This window comes from Suricata suricatta, chromosome 15 (assembly GCF_006229205.1).
Source record: "Suricata suricatta isolate VVHF042 chromosome 15, meerkat_22Aug2017_6uvM2_HiC, whole genome shotgun sequence".
NCBI classification, from domain to species: Eukaryota; Metazoa; Chordata; class Mammalia; order Carnivora; family Herpestidae; genus Suricata; species Suricata suricatta.
In genome coordinates this window covers 78,038,200-78,058,486 of record NC_043714.1, presented here as the reverse complement: position 1 = coordinate 78,058,486, position 20,287 = coordinate 78,038,200, and the positions used below count along the sequence as shown (strand labels likewise).

Here is a 20,287-nt window from a genome sequence, read left to right as displayed (position 1 = left end):
GAAGCGGCCTCCGGAGCCCGAGCCGGAGTTGGAGCCAGACGAGGTGACCGCGGGGGGGGTCGGGCGGGGGGGCCTGAGGCCGCACGTGTTGGCTCCTCGGCACACGGCGAGGCCGCCCGGCGCACGGCGGGCCCGGGAATGCGAGGAAGAAGGGGCCGCCTGTCCCCTGCTGGAGGTGGTGGATTCGTAGGGGGTGTCCTTGGCAGCGAGCACCCCTTGCGCAGGGGTGGCTGGAATGGGAGGTGGAGTAGAGACCATCGGGGAGTAGAGCTGGCATCCCGTGCAGCAGCCTCTCAAATCTTTTGAATTATGCGTCCAGTCTTTGTGTACATACATACTCACCTACACTCCACTGAGTGCAATAGGCGTATTCTAACGGTCAGAGACGAGATTGGCAGAGCGTGAGTGGAACCCAGGGTTTACTGCATTGGACGTGATTTTAAATGGACTCACGGCCATGCTTGCTGCCCAGCGGAACCCCACATCGGTTGTGCGATGTCATTACATCTGATGTGGAAAGTCTTAGGAGGCCTGTACAGCCTTTCTCAGTGGACCCCCACCTAGCTGTGTCATCAGGCTTCCCCCTCACCTGGTCGGGCGCCCTGCATGCTGGCCACACGCCAGGAGGCAGCTCTGGGCACCAGACTTGGTTCCTCCACCACTTGGCCCCATACTCAGAGGAGCTGTTTGTGTTTGTGTTCAAACCAGTTTTGCTATTTTTACTTGCTGTTGTAACTGTGTATCTGAGTAAACATTGGAGACAAACAGTGTGAGTGAACTATAGCAGAGTCGTTTTCATGGAAACTAAGCTGAGTGCTGTGGATTCTTTTACAAGTCCAATTAGGTGAGAGACTTGCAAACTGTTGAAAAGTAGTGAAATCTGCGATTCTCTACTCAAATGCTTCCTGAAAGTTTACAGTTTTTCGTTCTTCAATTTTTTCTGGTAAAAGGCAATGACAGGGTTCACCCAAAGTGCACTCTGTCCTGCAGAGTTAGGGATGTGACGAGTCTGGGGAAGAGACTGGGACCCTACCCCAGCAGGGGTGAGTGGGCGTGTTCTTGCTCTTTAGAAAGCTTGTGTCCTGGCTGTGGCCCTTAACTCACCTTTGTAAGTGACAGATCAACTGCTGGTCCCAATCTAGTTGGATATGGAGGCTTCTCTTTCAGGGACAAAAGCCCCTCCACGGTCTTGCTCCTCCTCTGGCTCCAGCCTCTGCCCTAGTGCCCTCTGCCCTGGAGTTCGCCAGCGTGGGGTGCGGAGGCTGGAGAGCCTGTTGGCAATGCAGTGGGCACTGATCCCTAAGAAAGAGATGTTGTCCTTGAGAAGCCCTTCCCTTGTAAGATGCAAATTACATGTCCCTTTCAGGGGGAGGTGGCCACACTGTCAGTGGAGGTGGACAGTGAGGAAAGTTCCCTCCCCACCCCACGCCCACCGGCTTTGTTGGGTGGTTTTGGTGGAGGTAGAATCTTGTGACCTGAGGGCTGTCGCCTTGGGGGCGGGCCACACAGAGCTGGAGGTCAGCAAGCAAGGTGCTGGTGGGTGGGTTGGGAGCCCGCTGTCACCACACTGTGATTCTTTGCAGACCTCCCTCGTCTGTGCCTCTGCTCCCAGCCTCCAGGATGGCAGTGATTCTGGTCTGTCTGAAAGCGAGGAGAGTGTGTTCTCAGGCCTGGAAGATTCTGGCAGCGACAGTAGTGAGGATGACCCAGCCGAGGGAGAGGATGGGGTCAGCAGTGACAAAGGCCACAGCGGGATGGAGGAGACCTCTGAGCAGCTGGTGCAGGTGGGTGAGCGAGGCCCTCCGGTAGGCTCTCCTGTCTCCGTGAAGATGGCCAGGAGAGATGGCGGCTGGGGTGTTTTCCACGGTTGTGCGCTGTGTTTTCAGGAACTCCCCAGGGCTCGCCCTCAGATGATTCTGACGTCACCTTTCCACGGGACTCAGCCCACTTTGCTAGATTCAGTCGTAGGCTGTGTTCCCGAGGGGCAGAGCCTGAGGCGGGGATCACGTGCGAGGGAGTGTCTGGTGGGGGGGGTGGGGGGGGCTCCCGGGACACACAGGAGGGGGCCGGCCCGACAGGAGCTCTGTTCCACCGAGCCTGGTCCGGGGCGCCGGCCCCGTCCCTGTGATGATGGGGGTGCACTTCACTCTTGTCTCAGGGGGAAACCTGAGAGAAACACTTGATTTAACTAAAATACGGCATTTGCTGTTTGGAGTATTTTATTTACTTTTTTAAAAGTTCATTTTATTTTGAGAGAGAGACTATCACAAGCAGGCTCCCTGCTGTCAGCACTGAGCCCTATGTGGGGCTCGAACTCATGACCCTGAGATCATGACCTGAGCTGAAATCGAGTCAGATGCTCAACGGACAGCCACCCAGGTGCCCCTGGACTGTGAGAAAGTAGTTTGTGACTATCCTTGCGGTGGGTCTGGTATTCTGTAAGTTACAACCTTGAATCGTGCGGGAGTCCGCCCCCGTGTAGAACCTAAAGAGCCGTGCTGGGTCCGTTTCCCAGGAAGGAGAGACTTAAAGTCACATCTCAGCCTTCTGTCCGTTCAAGCCTCGGTTGTGGCACCGGAGTGAGTGGGGAGGTGGCACGGTTGCTGTGCTGACGGTCGTCTGGAGGACAGTGGCCCACTGGTTCCTCCTCTTTCTGACTTTTTAAATTTTTTTTTTTATGTTCTTTATTTACTTTTGAGAGACAGAGAGAGACAGTGGGAATAGGGGAGGGGCAGAGAGAGAAGGAGACACAGAATCCGAGCAGGCTCCAGGCTCTGAGCTAGCCGTCAGCACAGAGCCCGACGCGGGGCTCGAACCCACGAACGGTGAGATCATGACCCGAGCCGAAGCTGAACGCTTAACCAACTGAGCCACCCAGGCGCCCCTCTTTCTGACTTTTTAAAATGACAGAGTAGGGGTCCCTGGGTGACTCTGTGGGCTAAGCGTCTGACTTCTGCTTGGGTCATGATCTCATGGTTCAAGTTCGTGAGTGGGCTGACAGCGTGGAGCCCCCCTTGGGCGCCATGGCCCCTCTCTCTCTGCCCCTCCTCCACCTGAGCATGTGTGTCACCTTTCTCTCTCAAAAATAAATAAACGTCCAAAAGCATTACAAGGTACACTTTCCTTGACAGAAGTAAAGCTTCCCTCCCCACTGTTGGGCACGGAGTGGGAGCTCTCCCCCACGCCTGGGCTGCAGCGTGGGTGCGGCTGCTGGTCCCGTCACCTTCTCAGCCCTTTCTCTTCCTTTTAAGATTAAGGATCCACACACTGATGCACTTATTTATTTTAATTAATTAATTAATTAATTTTTCAAGTAGGTTACATGCCCAATGTGGGGCTTGAGCTCACGACCCTGAGATCAAGAGTCACATGCTCTACCGACTGAGCCAGCCTGGTATTTCAATAAAAAAAAATTTTTTTTTAACGTATATTTTTATGTTTTTTAAATGTTTTATTTATTTTTGAGACAGAGAGACACAATATAAGCAGGGGAGGCTCAGAGAGAGGGGGAGACACAGAATCTGAAGCAGGTTCCAGGCTCTGAGCCAGCTGTCAGCACAGAGCCCGACATGGGGCTTGAACCCACGAACCGTGAGATCATGACCTGAGCCAAAGCCGGATGCTTAATCGACTGAGCCACCCAGGCGCCCCTATTTTTACTTTTGTGAGAGAGAAAGAGAGAGAGAATGCTCATGTGCAAGCTGGGGAGGGGCAGAGAGAGAGAGAGCCTGATTTGGGGCTCGAATTCACCATGTCCTAACCTGAAGTCAGATGCTTAACTGACTGAGCCACCTGGCCGTCCCCAATTTTTTTTAAAGGGCTTTTTGTCTTTTTATAATCAGAATTTTAAAAGTAATTTTTAAAAGTTAAATAACTTTGGGGGCACCTGGCTGACCCACTCATAGGTAGAGCACATGGTCTTGATCTGGGTCCTGAATTCAAGCCCTGTGTTGGGTGTGGAGCCTACCTTAAAAAAATTAATTTTTTAAATAAAAATTTCTTATTTTTATTAGTGTTTTAAAAATATTTAATTATTTTTGAGAGAGAGAAGAAGACAGAATGTGAGCAGGAGAGGGTCAGAGAGAGGGAGACAGAATCGGAAGCAGGCTCCAGGCTCTGAGCTGTCAGCACAGAGCCCAACATGGGGCTTGAACCCACAAACCATGAGATCATGACCTGACCTGAAGTCAGATGCTCACCCGACTGAGCCCCCCCAGGCGCCCCTTTAATAAAAATTTTCTATTTAAGTTCTCTCAGCGAGGTAACATGCAAGAATCTCAGGAGACTGTGCAGAGTCTGGTGGAAGGGAGTGCACTCTGTGCGTGCGCACGCTCAGTGCCCCCTGAGCTTTCTGTCCCAACGTGGCCGGTGTTCTCCGCAGGGCCACCTTCTCAGCTCGCCGGTGTTCTCCGCAGGGCCACCTTCTCAGCTCTCCTCGCTGGGCCGTCCGGCAGGGACTGCGGCCACAACCCAGGAGAGAGCAAATGCCCTCCCTCCTCAGAAGGTGGGCTTCAGCCCTCGGTCGCAGGAAGCTGGCTGTGCAGCAGCCTGACCGGCCCCCTGCTTGAAGCTGGGACCACGGCCCCTCCGCTGTGTGCTGTGCTGGGGCGGCTCCTGCCAGCGAGGTGTCCCCGCTTCCCGTCTCACGGCCGGGCCGTAGGACCGTCCCTGTCTCTTGTGGGCCATCCTGGACACGAGCCCCAGGAGCCGTGAGCAGCTCTGAGTTCTGACACCCCTCAGGATCCTGCCCCGTGCAAGCGTTCACATCTCTGGCTCTTTTGTCCTCTCGTTGAGGGGTACGGGCGGCCTGCTTTGGGGTTTCTGCTCTAATCACAGTTGTCATTCGTAGGCTTGAGCCTCTCTAGGCAGAGAGGGGATCAAAGTGTCGGCGGGGGGGGGGGGGCGTGTTCTCGGTCCTCAGTGGAAATTCCACTCCTGTCTCCTTTTTCCCCGCTCCTCGAGCCGCTCACGGCCCTGCACCTGCAGGAGCCGGCTCCCCTCCAGGCCTCCTGCCCACACCCCCGCCTTGGGTGTCCTGAGCCCCGCCTCGAGCATGTAGCCGCGTAGCCAGGAGCTGAGCCAGTCAGTGACCCCCTGTCTTCCCACGAACTCGGCCGCATGGGGCGTCCTCCACCGTGCTGGGCGGGGTTCCCCTGGGTCAAGGTCCTCTCGGCCTTCTGTGGGCTTGCCTTCACCTGCTGTAGCCGGGAGCTCGTCACCTGTCACGCTGTGGAGGTCTCCGTCAGGTGTTCCTACTACCCGAGACCCCCTTCCGTTGAGCAGCTTCTAGAACCAGGGTCTCCCTACCATTGTTGGCTCCTCGGGCCCACACCAGCAGTGACACCAGCATCTGCTCGTGTCTTTGCCAGGCGTCCCAGCTCTTGAGCAGGAAGCCCCTGGAGTTCTTTGGCTTCTGGCTGCGGCCACCCATGCGGTCTTGCGGACGGTGGCCGTGGGGGAGCTGCCTGTGCCCGTCGGGGTGGTGTTTTCTCGGGGACCCACTCCAGCTGGTGCAAACAAACAAAACGGGCCTTCTGCTCTGCCTCCCGCTCCTGCGCTTCCTTTTTGGGTCCTGGTTCTTATCAGACACTGATGGCCACCATGCCGTGGGGCTTTCCAGTAACTTCTCTTCCACTGCGTGCTCCCGTCTGTGACTTGGCTCCTGCCGCTCGCTGTTTCTTACACGTTCTGTGTGTAGCCGGCCCCCAGGCACCACCACTTCCAAGGATGCCTGGGTGGCCTTCCTGCTTCCTGAGTCCGAAGGGCATCCTGCCTCGTTGTCAGGCTGTGTCCTAGTGTCACATCAAGGACACGCGTCCTGGGGCAGAGGCTAGCAGAAGTAGGTGCTATTGTGGGTACGGTTCTCCGGGCTTCTCTGACCGTCTCTGAGGCCCTGACCCAGGCACGCTGGTCCGAGGGGTGCCGGCTGCCGCGTCCCTGCGCAGGAGGGGCTGCTGTGTGTCTTGCCGCTCTGGGAGGTGTGGGACTGACGGGCCACTGTGCGGGGACCCTCCCCCGTAAGTCCCCAGTCCAGGTGCCGCTGCCAAGGCCGTCCAGATAGGCCACGACCATCCTGCTGAGGCCTTGCATGCGTCATGTGGATGGCTGGGTGGTCACTGGCTCTTTCTCTGGAGGCTGCCCTGAGCGTCCACCTTCCCGCCCCATGGGGAGAGATGGGGTGACGCGGCCCAGGTGCTCAGGGTCACCCTCCGGAGACCTGGCCTGCTTCGGTGCCCGGCTGCCCTGGGCGCCACCATAGGTGAGCTCCCCTTCCTCCTGCACTTTCTCCACGGTGTTTGGTGACCGTGCAGACATGTCCACTTTCTTTTTAAGGACTCTCGGACCACGTGATGTGCGTGGCAGGGACAGGGCATAGCACTTGCTCCGGAGCTCCTGAGCGTCATCCCTCCCATACGGCCCTGCCTCTTGCTCCCGCGTGAGGCTGAGGACTGTTTCCAGTCCCTGGGTCTCTCCAGGGTGCTCTCTGCACCTCCAGGCGCCTGTTTGTGCCCTGTCTGGTGGTTCTCTAATCACCGTCTTCCACTCTTCCCTCTGTCTCTGGGGACCCCCCCCCCCCCGCCCGTGCCTGTGGCGCTGGTGGGTGGGCACTTGTGACCTCCTGTCGCGGGGCTGCTGCTGCGGTCCCCTCGTTCGTGTTCCTCATGCGTGGGCAGGCTTTCGGACACACTCCAGGGAGCGTCTCCGGGTCAGAGGCTGATGCGGAGTTCGCGGAAGGCAAGTGTGCTGCTCTGCACTCGTGGCACCCGTCTGAGGCCCCCACGTCCCACCCCGCCGAGGCCTTGCGTGGTCAAACCTCCTGATTTTTCCCACTCTGATACATGGCAAAAGCGGCCTCCTTTTGTCCTCCATGGTTTTCTTCTTACATCAGGAATGAGGCATCCTTTCCTGTGTTTTTGGAGGGCTATCCTGGCCCCATTGGTGAGTGACTGGCCAAGATGCCAAGTGTCCATCGCTGGCCCGTCTCTTGAAGGTCAGGCTCTGCGGGTCCCACCTCTGTTCCCCTTCACGTGGGTCAGAGAATGCCGCGTGGACCTCGGGCCTCACGCCCCCTCCTTGAGCCTCGCCCTCGCCTACTATGGGCTCCAGCTCAAGGCCGAGGTGGAGCCCAGCTCCTGCCCCTCACTCTGTGCACAGCGTGTCTGCAAGCCTGCCCAGCTGGACGCCCTCTGCACGGGTGTCACCAAAGGAGGCTGCCGAGGAGCCCCGTGCTGCGTTGTCCCTGTGCGCCAGGTGTCACGCACCCCCCCTCACGCCCTTGGCTGCTTTCTGCCACTCCCTGCCTCTCTGCCGACTGCCTGTCCCCCTCCCGTGTCCTCCCCGAGGCTCCCCCGTCCCCAGCACGCCCACCCCTGCCCTGCCTGTGCCCAGGCCCTGGGAGTCCTGCTCAGCAGGTGGAAGGGCCCGTCCCTCCCGGAGCCCTCCCCGGCAGCTCTCTGCGCCCCGGGAGACAGGAGGACTCTGTGCGGCTCCTGGGTTCTGTGTGCTGCGTGGAGGGGTGAGCCCAAGGCCGTTTTCCCCTTCGTGCTTGTTTATAGCCATCTTTCCTACTTGACGTGTTCACGTGGGTCCTTCTTGTTTACGTGGGGTCCCTACGTCGTGTTCTCCTGTTCAGAAGCCCCGCCGTCAGCTCAGTCCGCTCGCCGCACTGGCAAAGGGACTATAGTAGCGATGGGGTCCCCATGGGAGCGGTGTCCTCCTGAAACTTCAGGAAGAGTTCTGCCTGTTATTTGCTGCAAGCCCGCGGGCGGAGGGGCCCGCCTGGGTCTCGGCACGGCTCTGGGGCCGGGCACTGGCGCCAGCGGGAGGCGGCAGAGGGCACGTCCCTGACTCTCACCAGCTAGTTAGCGGAGCGCCTACCGTAGAGCCAAGGACGTGACCCCCGTGGGGGAGGGGAGGCAGCCGTCTCTCCACCTGCCCCCACACCTCTGGCGTCACAGGGCCAATTTATGCCACTCTCATTTCTGGGGATCAGAGTTCAAGCACAGTAAGGGGCTGTCATGTCGGGGTGATGTGGTCAGTGGGATTGCGGGAGTCTCTCAGCCTCGCTCAACTGTGTCTCTCCAGGGTTCTGGAAGGTTCTGTCCAGGAGGACCATCAGTCATCACACCCCTTGTTTGGGGGCTGAGGCGAGGGTCCTGAGGAAGACGTCTGGGGCCTCTGTGCTCGGTCCAGGCCAGGGCAGCCGGAATGACTGGCACCCCCTGGGCACGCCTGCCTGCCCGTCCGGGACGCCCATCCTCTCGGGGACTCCGAGGACAGGCTCTCTGGGACACTGGGCAGATGCATGGGAGCTTCGTGGTCTTGACCCGGAGTTCATGGGTTGTCAGTCGGGGCTGCACTCCCGGGACAGGTGAGCCAGCCAGAAGCCCCCTCAGGTTTGGGGAGGGGGCACGTAGACGGCCCCTCGATGGGAGGAGAGTCAAAGATTTGCAGCCATGGTTTGAAACAGCTACAGTGTCCGCCCCCGACAGCCCTCTCAGAGCCTGGTCTCGTGGCCACGCCCCGAAGGCCTCATCCGGCTCGGGGCCCAGGAGCCAGTGCAGGTCCTCGGCCTCCCCTCCCCCACTGCCCTGTGCAGCAGTAGCATCCTGGTCCCACTCACCGTTTCTGTAGGACAAGGGGAAGCGGGTTGCCCCGCCGAGTCCCTGGTCTCTGGTGTCCTGACGTTGGCCAGCCGGCTCCGTGTGCGGGCCCCCGAGCCACCTGTGCAGGCCAGGGGCGTCCTCATCTTGTGTCACCTCCGGCCTTTGCAGGCCGCAGCGGTGCGTGTATTCTAAACCCGTGCGCGCCTCCGCGGCGTTTGCGTGCGCGCCTCAGCAGGTGAGCGTGTGCACGGAGCCCTGGCGCCGGCCTGCCCTGAGCTGGGCCCGTCGCGGAGGCTTTGCAGCCTGAGGCCCAGTCTGGAGGGCCTGCGCTGTCAGGTTCCTGGAGGCCCCTTTGTGCACGGGGTCTTCGCTCCTCCCCGGGTCCCCAGGTTACTGTGAACCTGTTAACAGCGGCGCTCCGGAGGTGACCTTTGCTCCGAGGCATCAGGGACACACAGGGGCCTGGTGCACCTCACGTGGGCCTTCGGGGCGTGGTGGCTGCCATTTCCTTTCTCTGGGTCTGACTGACAAGCCCCCCGGGGGCGGTCCTGGCCTGGGCCCCTGGGTCTGACTGACAAGCCCCCCGGGGGCGGTCCTGGCCTGGGCCCTGTGGGAGGCAGTGCAGGAGCCATGTCTCGGCCGGGCCTGAGCCACCGTGGCAGCTGTCGCTGTCCCGCTCACCTTAGCAGGTGGGGAGCCGTGCAGTCACAGGCCTGCTCAGCGGTGGCGGTGAGGTGTGGCCTAGCTGGGTCTGTTGTGGCTGCAGTAAGATGTCATCTGGGCTGTCAGAGCCCGCTCCGGGTCCCCGCCGTGGTCCTCGCTGTGTGTCGTGGTTTTGCTGATGCCTGGAGGACCAGGTCCAGCGGCGCCCAGGATCTGGGGGCATGGCCTGGCCCGGGTTCCCGGTGCTGTCTGCCCCGTGGCCCTTCCCCCAGGTGCACCTGCTGCTGGTCCACTCCGAGGTGGTCCTGGCCCGCTGCCCAGCTGTCGGTACAGCCTCCCTGTCCCTTCGGTGCCTCCGGCCCTGCCTGGACACTAGCCCCCAGGCTGCTCGCCTCCTGCTAGCCGCCTCCTCGCTGATGCCCCCTGGTCCCTCACGCTGCTGTGCCCCAGTCTGCCCTTCACTCCTGCTGTTTCCTGGCTGGAGCCGTCACGTGCCTCTCCCAAAGGATCCTTGTCCTGAGACCCTTGGCTGGGGGACCTTGTCGTCAGAAGGGGCTGCTTCTCTTTGCAGCCACCTGGGGGCACGGCGAGGGGGCGGCGCCACACAGGGCTGCGCCTGTCTCAAGGTGGGTGCTCGTGTCCTGCAGACCCCCCCGCCTGGGTTCATGAGACAGCGTGGGCTCTCGTGCTGGTGCCCAGGGCTGGCTGAGTAACAGGCAGCGAAGGACGGTGGGGCCTACGTTCTTGGGTTTGCATCCTTTCGTGTTTCACATTCCTTTTAAGTTGTCTTTTTAAGTTTTCCTTTTCTTGAATGCCCAGCACTCAACTGCCACAAAGTGGCTCCAGGCTGTGAAGGGGTGAGTAGGTTCTGGAGCCGCCCCTTCTTCCCGGGGCGGGGCTGGGCCCTCGCCTCTGCTGCCCCCTGGTGGCCCCCGCGCTGCCTGCAGCATCGCCTCTGGAGGGAGACCAGGGAGGGCTGGGGGTCCAGCTCTTTTGTGTGGGAACTTGCTGCCCGCCCCTGGGACGCCCCCTCCTGGCGGGAGGCCCGCCTGTCTCTGGCTCCCTGCACCTGTACCCTTGCCCGGGGGCCGGCCATACCCATCATAGGGTGATGTGGGGCACACTGGAGGACAGGGGGGCCCCATGATCGTGGCCTGAGGCACAGGGAATGCGGGGCTCTATAGGGTTCAGTGCTGGTGGAGAGCATCGGGGTCTGGTGCTGTGGGCAGCTGTGGAGCCTGCCCGGGGACCACCCCCGTGGACCTGCTGGCCGGGGCCTGGCGTTAGGGGCACTTGCTGAGGAGGCTTGTTGACCCACCCTGGGCCTGGAGCAGGTGTGGGACCCCCCCCCCCCGCCCCCGCCGCCACTGCTATCGGCGGGCTCCCTGCGGGCGGAGATGGGAGAAAAGCTCTGGGCCCTCCTTGCCCCCCACCCATGGCCCGCACCCATCAGGTGGTGCTGACCCACTTTTAGCCGGCATCGCTCCCATAGCGCCTGCAGCCTGGGGAGCGGGTGGGGGGGGGGTGGAAACCGAATCCTGCCTTGTTCCTGGCCTGGAGAAAAACTTAGTCTCCCACCCTCCTTATACTGAGAGGAAAAACAGGCGAGAGGAAGAGCCGCCTCGCGGGCCCTTGGCTCTTGCCCGGTCAGGGGGGCAGGGCTCTGGCGGGGGTGCTTTGCTCAGGGGCTCCTGCTCCTGAGCGCTTTACTGCGCCCAGGAGTGAGAGGTAGGGCTGTTTTCCCCATCAGTCCCAGTTCCGGTACACCCGATTTCCCCCACCCGAGGAGGGGAGTCTGTTTTCCAGGTTAGGGTGTGATCACTCAGTGGCGCCCACTCACTGACCTGGTGGGCCGGGGTCAGCCTGGGGCCGTGGACGTGGTGGGTGGGGGCGGGTGCCGGAGAGCTGTGTCCCCCCAGCATTCTGTAGGTTGGGGGGTGCCTCTCTGGGCCATTGGTCGACTGGGCGGAATGTGGCTCTCAGCTGCCGCAGACCAGAGGCCGCCTTGGGGGAGGGTCTTGCCCTAGGAGCGAGCTGGCTGTGGCCTTGTGACAGGGGCTGGCAGCAGGTGCCGCGTGCCTGCCCCTGGAGCGATTGGCCCAGGGGCGGGGAGCCCGCCTGCCCTGCCCTCAGCTGCTGCCGCCGAGGGGCCACCCCCACCTTGCTCCTGGACCCAAGGCTCTCCTGAACCTGGCAGGGCCGGGTAGGGGCCGTTGGGCCAGGAGCCCTGCGGCCGGTTTTTTCGTTAAATGGTGTGGGGGCGGCCAGGCCCTTAGCTGGTGGCTTTGTTGCTGACTGTTCCTTTTGCAGTCTGGCACCTGGTGTCAGCCTTTCCCTGGGGTCCTTTCTTGGGGGAGGTTGAACGTAGTGACGGGGCTGGCCCTTGACAGGACCCCAGGTGAAGCCCATGAGGCCCACTTAGATCTGGGGTGTCTCTGATCTCGTCTTGAGGCTCCGGGCCAGGTTGGAGCTGCTTCAAGATTGGGGGCGGCAGGAACCTTGGCCTCAGCATCAGCTAGAGGGATGGTTTGTTCCCGAGCCTCCAGTCCCAAGGAGGGGGCAGGGGACTTCAGGCCTGGGCTCTGCCTGAGGTCAGAGGGCATCGTGTCCTGACATCACCATTGTTCCTTCTCTCCACAGGCTGGCATCCCTTCCCCAAGGACAGAGGTGGCGAGAGCTCAGGGCTATGAAGAGTACGCGGAAGACAGCTCTGATGAGGAGGTGCGGGCTGGGCCGGCTGCTTCCACGGCGGGGGGCGGGGGGGCCTCCCCCAGGGGGCGGTGCGGCGCCCGGGACAGAGGAGTCAGGCCACGGTGAGGGGCCCCGCTCGTGGTTTGGGAGAGCAGTTTCGGGGTTGGGACACCTGTCTGCAGGAGGGGGTGTGTGTGAACTGGCGAGGAAAGGGGGTGGGGTGGACGTGATGCGGGGACCCCGGCAGGTCTGGGCGGTGGCCAGCTGACACCAGGGCCCTGGTGTGCTCGTGCTCTCGGCAGGCACGGAGGGGCCAGGGCAGGGGTGGCTTCTGGCACACCAGCCAGCCTGTGCTGGGTCTGGGGGGGGCGGGTGACAGGCCCGGGTGCCGAGGGCAGGAGATGGGTGGGCTCTGGGTGTTCTGCCCCCACCCTCCTCGGTGTCCTCGAGGTGTGGACTGACGTGGCCCCAGTGAATCCGGTTGCTCCTTCACGTTTGTGGTCTGAAGGGACAAGCGCAGTGGGCAAGGGGTGCCTCGTCTCGTGTCTGCAGGCCCCAGTGTGTGGGCCAGAGCTCAGCTCCCCCGGCCTGCCGGGTGTGGGAGGGCCGGAGGCTGAGGGGCTCTGAGCCTGGAGGCGCCCATCTCCTTCTGCCTGTCCCCTCCCATGTGCGTCCCAGTCACTGGCAGGGCTGCGGCCCCACGCCTCCAAGTGCCCTGGTGGGCGCCCCGGGCATGTGCCTCTCAGGCTGCCGGGGACCGTTTGGGCGGGCTTGCAGGGACAGGGGCTGTCCCGGGCCCCGGGAGGCACCCCCGGGAGGCACACGTCCCCCCCCCTGCTCGGCCCCCACCCCCATCCTCACGCTCTCTTGGCAGCGGCTGCAGGAGCCTTGGCCGCCCGCCCGATCTGGCCTCTGTGCGTTTAGAGAACAGAGACAAAACAAAATAAATGGTTTCCTGGCCGGAGCGGCGGGCGCGCACGTGGGGGGGGGCCGGCTCCCTGCCTGTCCCCCCTCCCAGGGGCTCTGGCCGTCGGCAGCCACATCCTGTCGGCTACTTTTTTATATTTGGTATTTTGAGAAATCGATGATGGTTGTAAATGGAGTGCAGAGGCGGGGGAGGGGCCTCGGCCTGCCCACAGGGAGGCGCTCCTCCCGCCTGCCGGGGCCGCCTCGCTTCCTCTGGCAATGACTATCCCATATGTGTGAGTGCCAGGAGGGGCCGATGCCCGCCTCCCCCGAGCGTCTGCCAGCACAGCCGGCCTGCGGCTCGAGGGGGCGGCAGAGCCCAGCCTTCAGGAGCCGCACCAGGCCCGGCGGACGCTTCCCGGAGCAGCACGTGTGCCTGGGGCGCTCTGCTCCCTCCCGCCCTGACCTGACCTGGGTGTCTCCGTGGTTCCAGGTCCAGCAAAGCGGGGTGGGCTTCGGGGAAAGGCCTGGGGGCGGGCAGCCAGCGGTCCCGTCCGGCATCTGAACAGACCCGGTGCGGAGACTAGGGCTCGGGGGCCACAGTCGGGGCACATCCTGGTATCGGGGTCGCCCCTTCTCACCACTGCGTCCTTGGAGATGGTCAATGCCGTGTGGACCCCACTTGGGCTCTGGCCGCGGGCAGACGTGTCCTAGCAGGCTCTGTGCTTCTGGGGGAGAGAGAATCTTCCTGGACGCTGCAGTGTGGCGTCCCTTCCCCTGGGCCCTGCCCTGCCCAGCCCCCCGGGTCTGGGTCTGAGTCCTGAGTTGGGGTTTTTTGGGGCTTCTGGACCCTCTGACTACTGGCCTTGGCTTTGGGGAGCCCCTCCCCCATGCTGACTGATGAGTGACAGTCTACCCTCGTGGGATGGTCTGAGGCCCGCTTCCGTACGTTTGCCCTCCTCGGTCCCCAGATGCACATCCCAAGGCACATTGGGGCCCAGGTCCCCTGGACGTGCCGCTGGGTCTGGAGGGGGAGTCTGGAGCAGCCGCAGGCTATGTCCACCCCACCCCCACACGTCCACCTCACCCCCTCCCACGGCACCAGCACCTCACAGACGTGATCTCATCCAGCCGCCGGGCCCGGGGGAGGTGGGGCGGGATGGGGGGAGGGGGCCGGCGGCCTTCACAGCTTCGGGCCCCTCTTTGTTCCACGAAGCTGGGAGAAACTGAGGCCGGTGGTAGGTGAGAGGTGAGGGGCGGCTGTGAACTCTGGCCCGAGAGGCCGGGAGGCATCCACCTCTCATCCCAGGCCCTGAGCCCCAGGGCCTGACCCACTCCTGTCCGCTGTGGGACCGTCCTGGCCCCCCAGAGACCTCCGCGGCGGCCGGGGGCCAGGCTGCAGCCCTGACCGGCTCCGCGGTGCCCTGGCCTCCCAGTAACTTGGGACCCCGCAGGGACGGGCCCAGGCCTGTCTGCATCCAGCGCCCGGCGTCCCTTCTGCTCTCTCGCCAAACGGCCGTTAATGGCTTCTCCCAGCTACTGAACGGCAGCTGCCTCCGGCCTGGCGGCCTCCCGCTCCTCCCGGGGCCGCCGCCCCGCCCACCCTGGCCGCCGGCTCTGGGCTCTGGGCTCTGGGCTCGCGTCGCCGCTGGCGCTGGCGGCGGGGCCGGCGGCTCAGGTTTCGGGCTGTTTGTGGAGCGCGCCCCGCTCAGCCTGCTCGCGCCCGCCTCACACCCCCTCGCCGGCCTCTGGGCTGCCCCTTCCCGCCGCACTGACCCGCGGCCTTGCAGGTGGCCGCAGGGTGCACTGGGTGTGACGGCCGTGACCGCAGAGTGCCCCTCGGTGCCTCTGCCCTGCTCCACCTCTGAGCCAGGCCTGCGGTGCTGGGTCGGGAGTCACGCCCTCCTCCCACCACTGACCCCCTCCCTGTGCTGCGTCTTTCCTCAGGAGAGAGGAAGGGGGGGGGAGGAGCGTAATGGCCGAAGGAGCTGTACCTTAAGAGAGATGTGGTCAGTGTCCAGGGACAGACCCGGGTCTCTCAGTGTCTGGCCTGTACGGCCGGCCACTGGCAGGTGAAGGTGGGGGCTGATTCATAGCCACGGCGGCGTGTGGGTGGTGGAGGAGGCCACGCCCGCTGCGGTGCCCCTGGCAGCCGAACGCAGGGGGGCAGGTGGGTGGGAGAAGGGAGGTGTGGCTGGTGGAGGGCAGGTTCTGTGGGAAAGGTGGGGGGTGGTGACTGCCGAGTGGGCTGGGGACGGGGCAGTGTTTGGGGCTGTGGTGAGCCCTCCGGAGTGAGGTCCTGGCGCTCACTGGAGCCGGGACGGCAGGTGTGGAGCTCTGGGGACCAACTTGAAGCAGGCAGCAGCTGTCTCTGAACAGTGGGTCTCGGAATGGCATCTCCACCCCTCTGCCGGGGGCCCCCAAGCCTGGGCCCACACCCAGCACTCCAGAGGGGTTTCTGGGAGCCCTGCCTGCAAGATGTGGCCCCACGTGGGACTGCCCACTGCACCCTGATCAGCCCCAGGAGAGGGGCAGGCGGGTGGGGGTCTGGGGTGGCCGAAGACGTGGGAGCTCAGGCAGCGTCAGTGCCGTCTCCCCACCCCGGGAACCCCATGGAGGGACTGGTAGGGGGTCGGGCCGTGGGCTGGGTGGGCCCGGCTGGCACACATTCAAGAGGGACCGGCAGAGGGAGGCGATGGGGTCTGGGTCAGCTTCTAGAGGTGCCCTGCGACCTGGGTTGGGAAATGTAAGTGGCAGTCTGAGGGAGGAGGTTTGGGAAGGTGGCTCTGGCCTCCCCACCTGGCCCCCCCGGGGCCTGGCCAGCTGGTCTGTGGGCTCTGCTTCTGGCCCTGTCGCCTGCTGGGGTCTCCTCACCTGGCTTTAGCCAAGTAGGATCTGGCTGTCTCCCCTTTGGTCCATGAACCAGGACTCATCCTCCTGGAACCTTTGATGGGTTCTGACGCAGCAGGTGAGCCTGGGGCATGCAGCCCGGCCTCCTGTGCCCCGTCCTCTGACAGAGATTAAACACCGCGGAGGAGCGAGGAGAGGCCGAGGCTCAGGAAGGCTGAGCAGTACGCGGAGACAGGCGGGAGCTTCGTGCAGGGGGAGCGGAGCGAACACTGCCGGCATTGTAATCGGAGAGGGGCAAGGGAAAAGAGAGAGCCTGAGCGAGGGCGGCTGACCCCGCGCTCCCAGGGGACAGGTGGGAGAGGCAGAACGAGGAGAGAGTGAAGGATTCCAGAGGTGGGCCGGCTTCCTCTCTCGCAGACAGACACGGGAGGGAGGTGGGCAGCCGGCCAGCGCCCTACCTGCACTTCCAATCTGCGGTCCTGACAGCTGCAGCCACTTTGGGGAGGGGGAGGGGAGGGGCTCCTCGAGAGCGGAAAAATCCCAGCCGACAGTTGTTGCTTGCCGCTTATGTCCGGTGCAGTCTGGGGGGTGGGGTCCCCTGCTGGCCTCATCCCACAGGCTTGTGCTTGGGGCAGAGAGGCCCCCCAGGAGAGCACGGGGGTGTCTGTGTCCTCAGTCTGCGCTCTGAGCTTGGTGCCTGACCTGGAGGGGTCGGTAGGTGCTTGCCCCCTTGGGGTCACATGTGCTTCCTGGCAGCCCACAGGTGCTGAGCAGGGTGGGGGCCGGCTGGCCTGCGGGCTGAGGCCTGGTGATGAATCATGTGGTGCCGCCAGCAGCTCATTCCCCGGGCCGGGGACAGGGAGCTGACAGCCGGGGCCGATCAGAGTGTTTCCAGCCCAGCTTGGCCCACAGAGGCGGCTGCCGGCCCAGGGCTTGGGCTCGGCCCCTCCTTTCCAGCTGCCTCTGGGGTGCACATGCAGGGAGCCCCGGGTCTTTGTCCCTGTCGTTGGAAGGGGAGGCTGGCCTTCTGGGAGGGAGGCAGGGCCTGCCAGGGGCAGAGAGCACCTGCCACCCCAGCCCAGCCGCCATAGTTGCAGAGTGGACTCCAGCGGGGCGGCGGGGCTCCGGCTCCGGCTGGCCCGCCGCCCCCCCCCCCCCCGTCTGGTTTGAATTTCTGGAGCAGTGGAGGGTGACGGAGCACTCCTCCCCCGCCCCTCCGCTCTCTCCTGTTGGCTGGCGGGCCAGGCCCTCTCTGCCGGCCGCCGCGGCTACCGGTGCAGCTCGGGGAGCACCGGGCGCGCTGCCCAGGCCTGAGTCGGCCAAGCTGCAGCCGCTGTTGGAGCCACAGGCTCGGCTGTGGAGAACTGTGCGCCCTGTGCCCCCACAGGCTAGGTCTCTGGGGACCATCCCAGCGGCCTGTCTTCTCCCAGTTTTCCAGATTTGCGAGACCCCCCTGTGGGGGCCTCCTGACACCCCGTCAGCCCTGGGGCTCAAGGTGTCTCCTCTGCTTCCACTCTCCTCTCAGCCTCATGTGTGCGTGGTGCCCATCTGTCTACACCTCCTGCTGCACTGCTCTGTGACCACAAGGCGCCCGCTCGGGTACTCATCATCCTGGGGGGCTTTCTGAGGGGGGTCTGCAGCCCCCATCCAGGCTCAGGTGTGGAGATGTGATTCTGGCCAGGGAGGGGCAGGTGGGCCATGCCCCCGCCCACCCCCCAGAACTGGGCCCAGTGCTCAGTGAAGCGGGGGTGGGGGGCAGGTGCAGAGATCCTGGGGGTACACCTGCCTCCCTGGACGCCTCCACCACATCCCGCCTGGGAGGAGAGGGGACACCTTTCTCAGCCCCCATCTGGCCCCCCGTGTCTCTGGCCTGGGTCCTGGCTCCCCAGGCAGGCAGGTGGGGTGGGGGCTTCTGCAGTGACCCGGCCTGCCCTCTCCCTCCTTCCTCTGGCCAGCTGGAGGCTCCTGCAGGATTAGGGAAAGGAAATTTGGGGTTGGGTTTCTCTCTGAATGGAACCTGCCGTGGTGACTTTTTATCCTGTTATATTTCTATCACGTTGGACACAGCCCCCCTCTAGCCCTTAATGGCTCTGGCTTTGAGAATTTCCTCCAGAATTACTCCACCACTTCCTGCTTTGCTGTTCCCAGGAGCCCCTCTGTGCAGAGGAGGGGGGCAGCTCTGGCCCTGCCCTGTTGGGGTGCCCACGTGGGCCAGCACCTGGCCTCTCCCTGGGCCCCAGGAAAGCGTGTCAGTTGGGGCCCCTGAGCCTATGCCGAGGGCTGGGAGGGCCCAGGGCCGGCACCTGGCGCCCTCAGCCATTGCCTACCAGGCCTGGCCGGAAGTCAGGCTGCCTGCCCGCCTGGCCAGCGTGGGGGAGGTGGCTCACAGAGGGCCGCCCCTGCCTTTCTTCTGTGCTGTGCCAGCAGAGCTCGAGCCACTAAACCGTAATTGTCACCTGCAGGGTTTTAATGGCCAGCCAGCTGTGCACAGCTCGAGGAGGGGGCTCGGAATTGCCCTCCTCCCAGGCAGGTGGGGCCTTTGTAGGAGCTCAGTGGGGCAGAGCAGTAGGCGGCCAGGGCTCCTTCCCGAGTGAGCAGTGCTGCGAGTGGCTGAGTGCAGGGCTGGCCTGGGTGCCCTAGGTGGGTGCCATCTGGCCTGTGCCCGCAGGCCCACCCAGGCTGGAACCCTGCCCCAGTGGCGGTGCCCCTCGGTCAACCTCCCCCAGGTTTCCGCTTCTTGGGTCTCTGTTTGCAGAGGCCGAGGCCCCAAGGCTTGGCATGATTGTGCTGCTGGCTCTGGCCTCCTCACCCCTGCAGGGAGGCCCCGGGCCAGGCAGGCCCTGGGAGTGGACGCTGGACTGCTCCGGCCCCTTGCTGTGTGGCAGCGGGCTCCCTCTCTCCTTCCCTAGCCTCGCTCACTCTCGCCTGTCTCCTTCAGCCACCAGGCCGGGCGGAAGTGCCTCACTGCTCAGGCCTGGGAGGGTCGGCCCAGCCCCTGGGAACGGGCGCCTCTGGGCCCGGGGAGGACGGAGCATGAAGAGACCGCTCTGAGGGCTGGGAGTGTGGTCTTGGGCTGGGCTCAGGCTGGGTTCTGAGCCTTCCAGAGAACAGTACTTCCGAGGTTGGACCATACTGTTTTGTTTTTAATTATACAAAGTTTCCAGACTTTATATTATCATATCAAAGACACAAAATACCAGCGCGTAGTGACCAGAAGAAAACCCAGGTAGAAAGCCGCCACAGAAGGTTCCAGTGGACCTGGGCCAGCTGGGGCCAGTGCAGAGTCCTGTCGCCGCTTGTCCGTCCATTGGCCCCACTGGAGCCAGAGGTGCCCTCACAGGAAGCCCAGGCCTGAGTCGGGTCAGGGGGAGGGGCTGCTCCGCGGAGAGCCCCGAGGCGTCCACCTCTAACTGCGAATCGTAGTCTTTCTGTCTCGGTCCTTGCTCTGCAGAGGGGAGGGGGCAGTGTCAGGGCCTGGGCGGAGACCCCGTGCCAGCCCTCCTCTGGGCTCCCCCACTGGGTGCTGTCTCAGGTGGCGGGTGCTGAAAGCACCCCCATCCACGCTCACCCCGGCTTCCCTGCGCACTTTGGGGAGGAGGGCACGCTGCTGCACAGCCGAAATTGTAAAATTAAATTTCCCAGATGTTCAGGCCCCAGGAGCTCACGCGTGCTGTCTGGAGAGGAAATGGGGATCGGGAAAAGCCGCGCCGTGTTTTCTCCCTGCTCACCCTGCTTTTCCGGTGCCACCGAGCGCAGCAGGAGCTGTAAATCACAGCCGGCCAGCGCTCCCACAGCGCGGCCCTGTCCCCAGCCTGTCTGCAGACCCCCTAGCCACACCGGGGTCTGAGCAGGCAGCCCCAGGGCATGGGCCAGGACCGGAGGAGAGACAGCAGGTGCCCCAGTAAGCTTTAGGCCAGTGCCAGGGGCTGTGGCAGGGCAAGTGGATTGGGGGGGGGGGTCCCCTTCCTTTGGGGACAGGGTGGGTGGCCAGAGTTGCTTGAACTCTGGTCTGGTCCCCCAGCCTCTTCCAGTTTTAGTGTCCTCCCTGCTTCATAGACCCCCCTCCTGGCCCTGGGTGGACCTCTTCAGCCCCCACGGGAACCTGTGTCCCTGGGGGGAAGGCCCCAGGAAAGTCAGCCATGCCCGCCCCAGCGGGGCACTTGCTGTGCCTCCCTCCCTGGGCCCCCGGGCCCCTAGGTCACAGGTGCGGAGGGTGTGTGCTTGGCGGGGGCTCTGCCTGCCTCTGGGTCCACTCTCTGCCCCGCAGGTGTGGGTAGCTAGGGTGATACAGGGCAGAGGCCACCACATCCTCCTTGCCTCTTTCCACGGATGCCCAGTGGGCGCCACTCACCAACTTTCTCTGGTTGCTGAGGCAGAAGGTACAGATCTGTTTGGGCTGGGTGTTCTCGCCGTCGCGGGTGGGGGGCGGCGGGGGCGGCGGCGGAGGGCTGCCGGAGCGGGCGGCGTGGAAGAAGGCAGGCCCCGAGTGGCACGGCTGCCCGTCGCCGCAGGCCTCGCCCACCAGCAGCACGTTGCCCAGGTGCGAGATGTAGCTGGAGGCCAGGCGCAGC

At 63.5% G+C, this 20,287-nt stretch overlaps 1 protein-coding gene and 1 long non-coding RNA gene across 2 annotated transcripts in view; one reads left to right on the top strand and one right to left on the bottom strand.

The window, feature by feature from the left end:
- BOP1 (BOP1 ribosomal biogenesis factor) overlaps nucleotides 1-20,287 on the top strand; it is a 24,900-nt gene that overhangs the window by 177 nt on the left and 4,436 nt on the right. Inside the window, exons 2-4 of the mRNA XM_029923354.1 lie at nucleotides 5-43; nucleotides 1,584-1,784; nucleotides 11,910-11,990. Of these exons, the coding sequence (XP_029779214.1) occupies nucleotides 5-43; nucleotides 1,584-1,784; nucleotides 11,910-11,990 (321 nt within the window). The remainder of the gene's footprint in view (nucleotides 1-4; nucleotides 44-1,583; nucleotides 1,785-11,909; nucleotides 11,991-20,287) is intronic.
- Nucleotides 18,839-20,154, bottom strand: LOC115279116. The gene is made up of 3 exons (XR_003903218.1): nucleotides 20,068-20,154; nucleotides 19,285-19,390; nucleotides 18,839-19,161 (listed from the first exon to the last, which is right to left on the bottom strand). It is a non-coding gene; the product is annotated as an uncharacterized LOC115279116 (long non-coding RNA).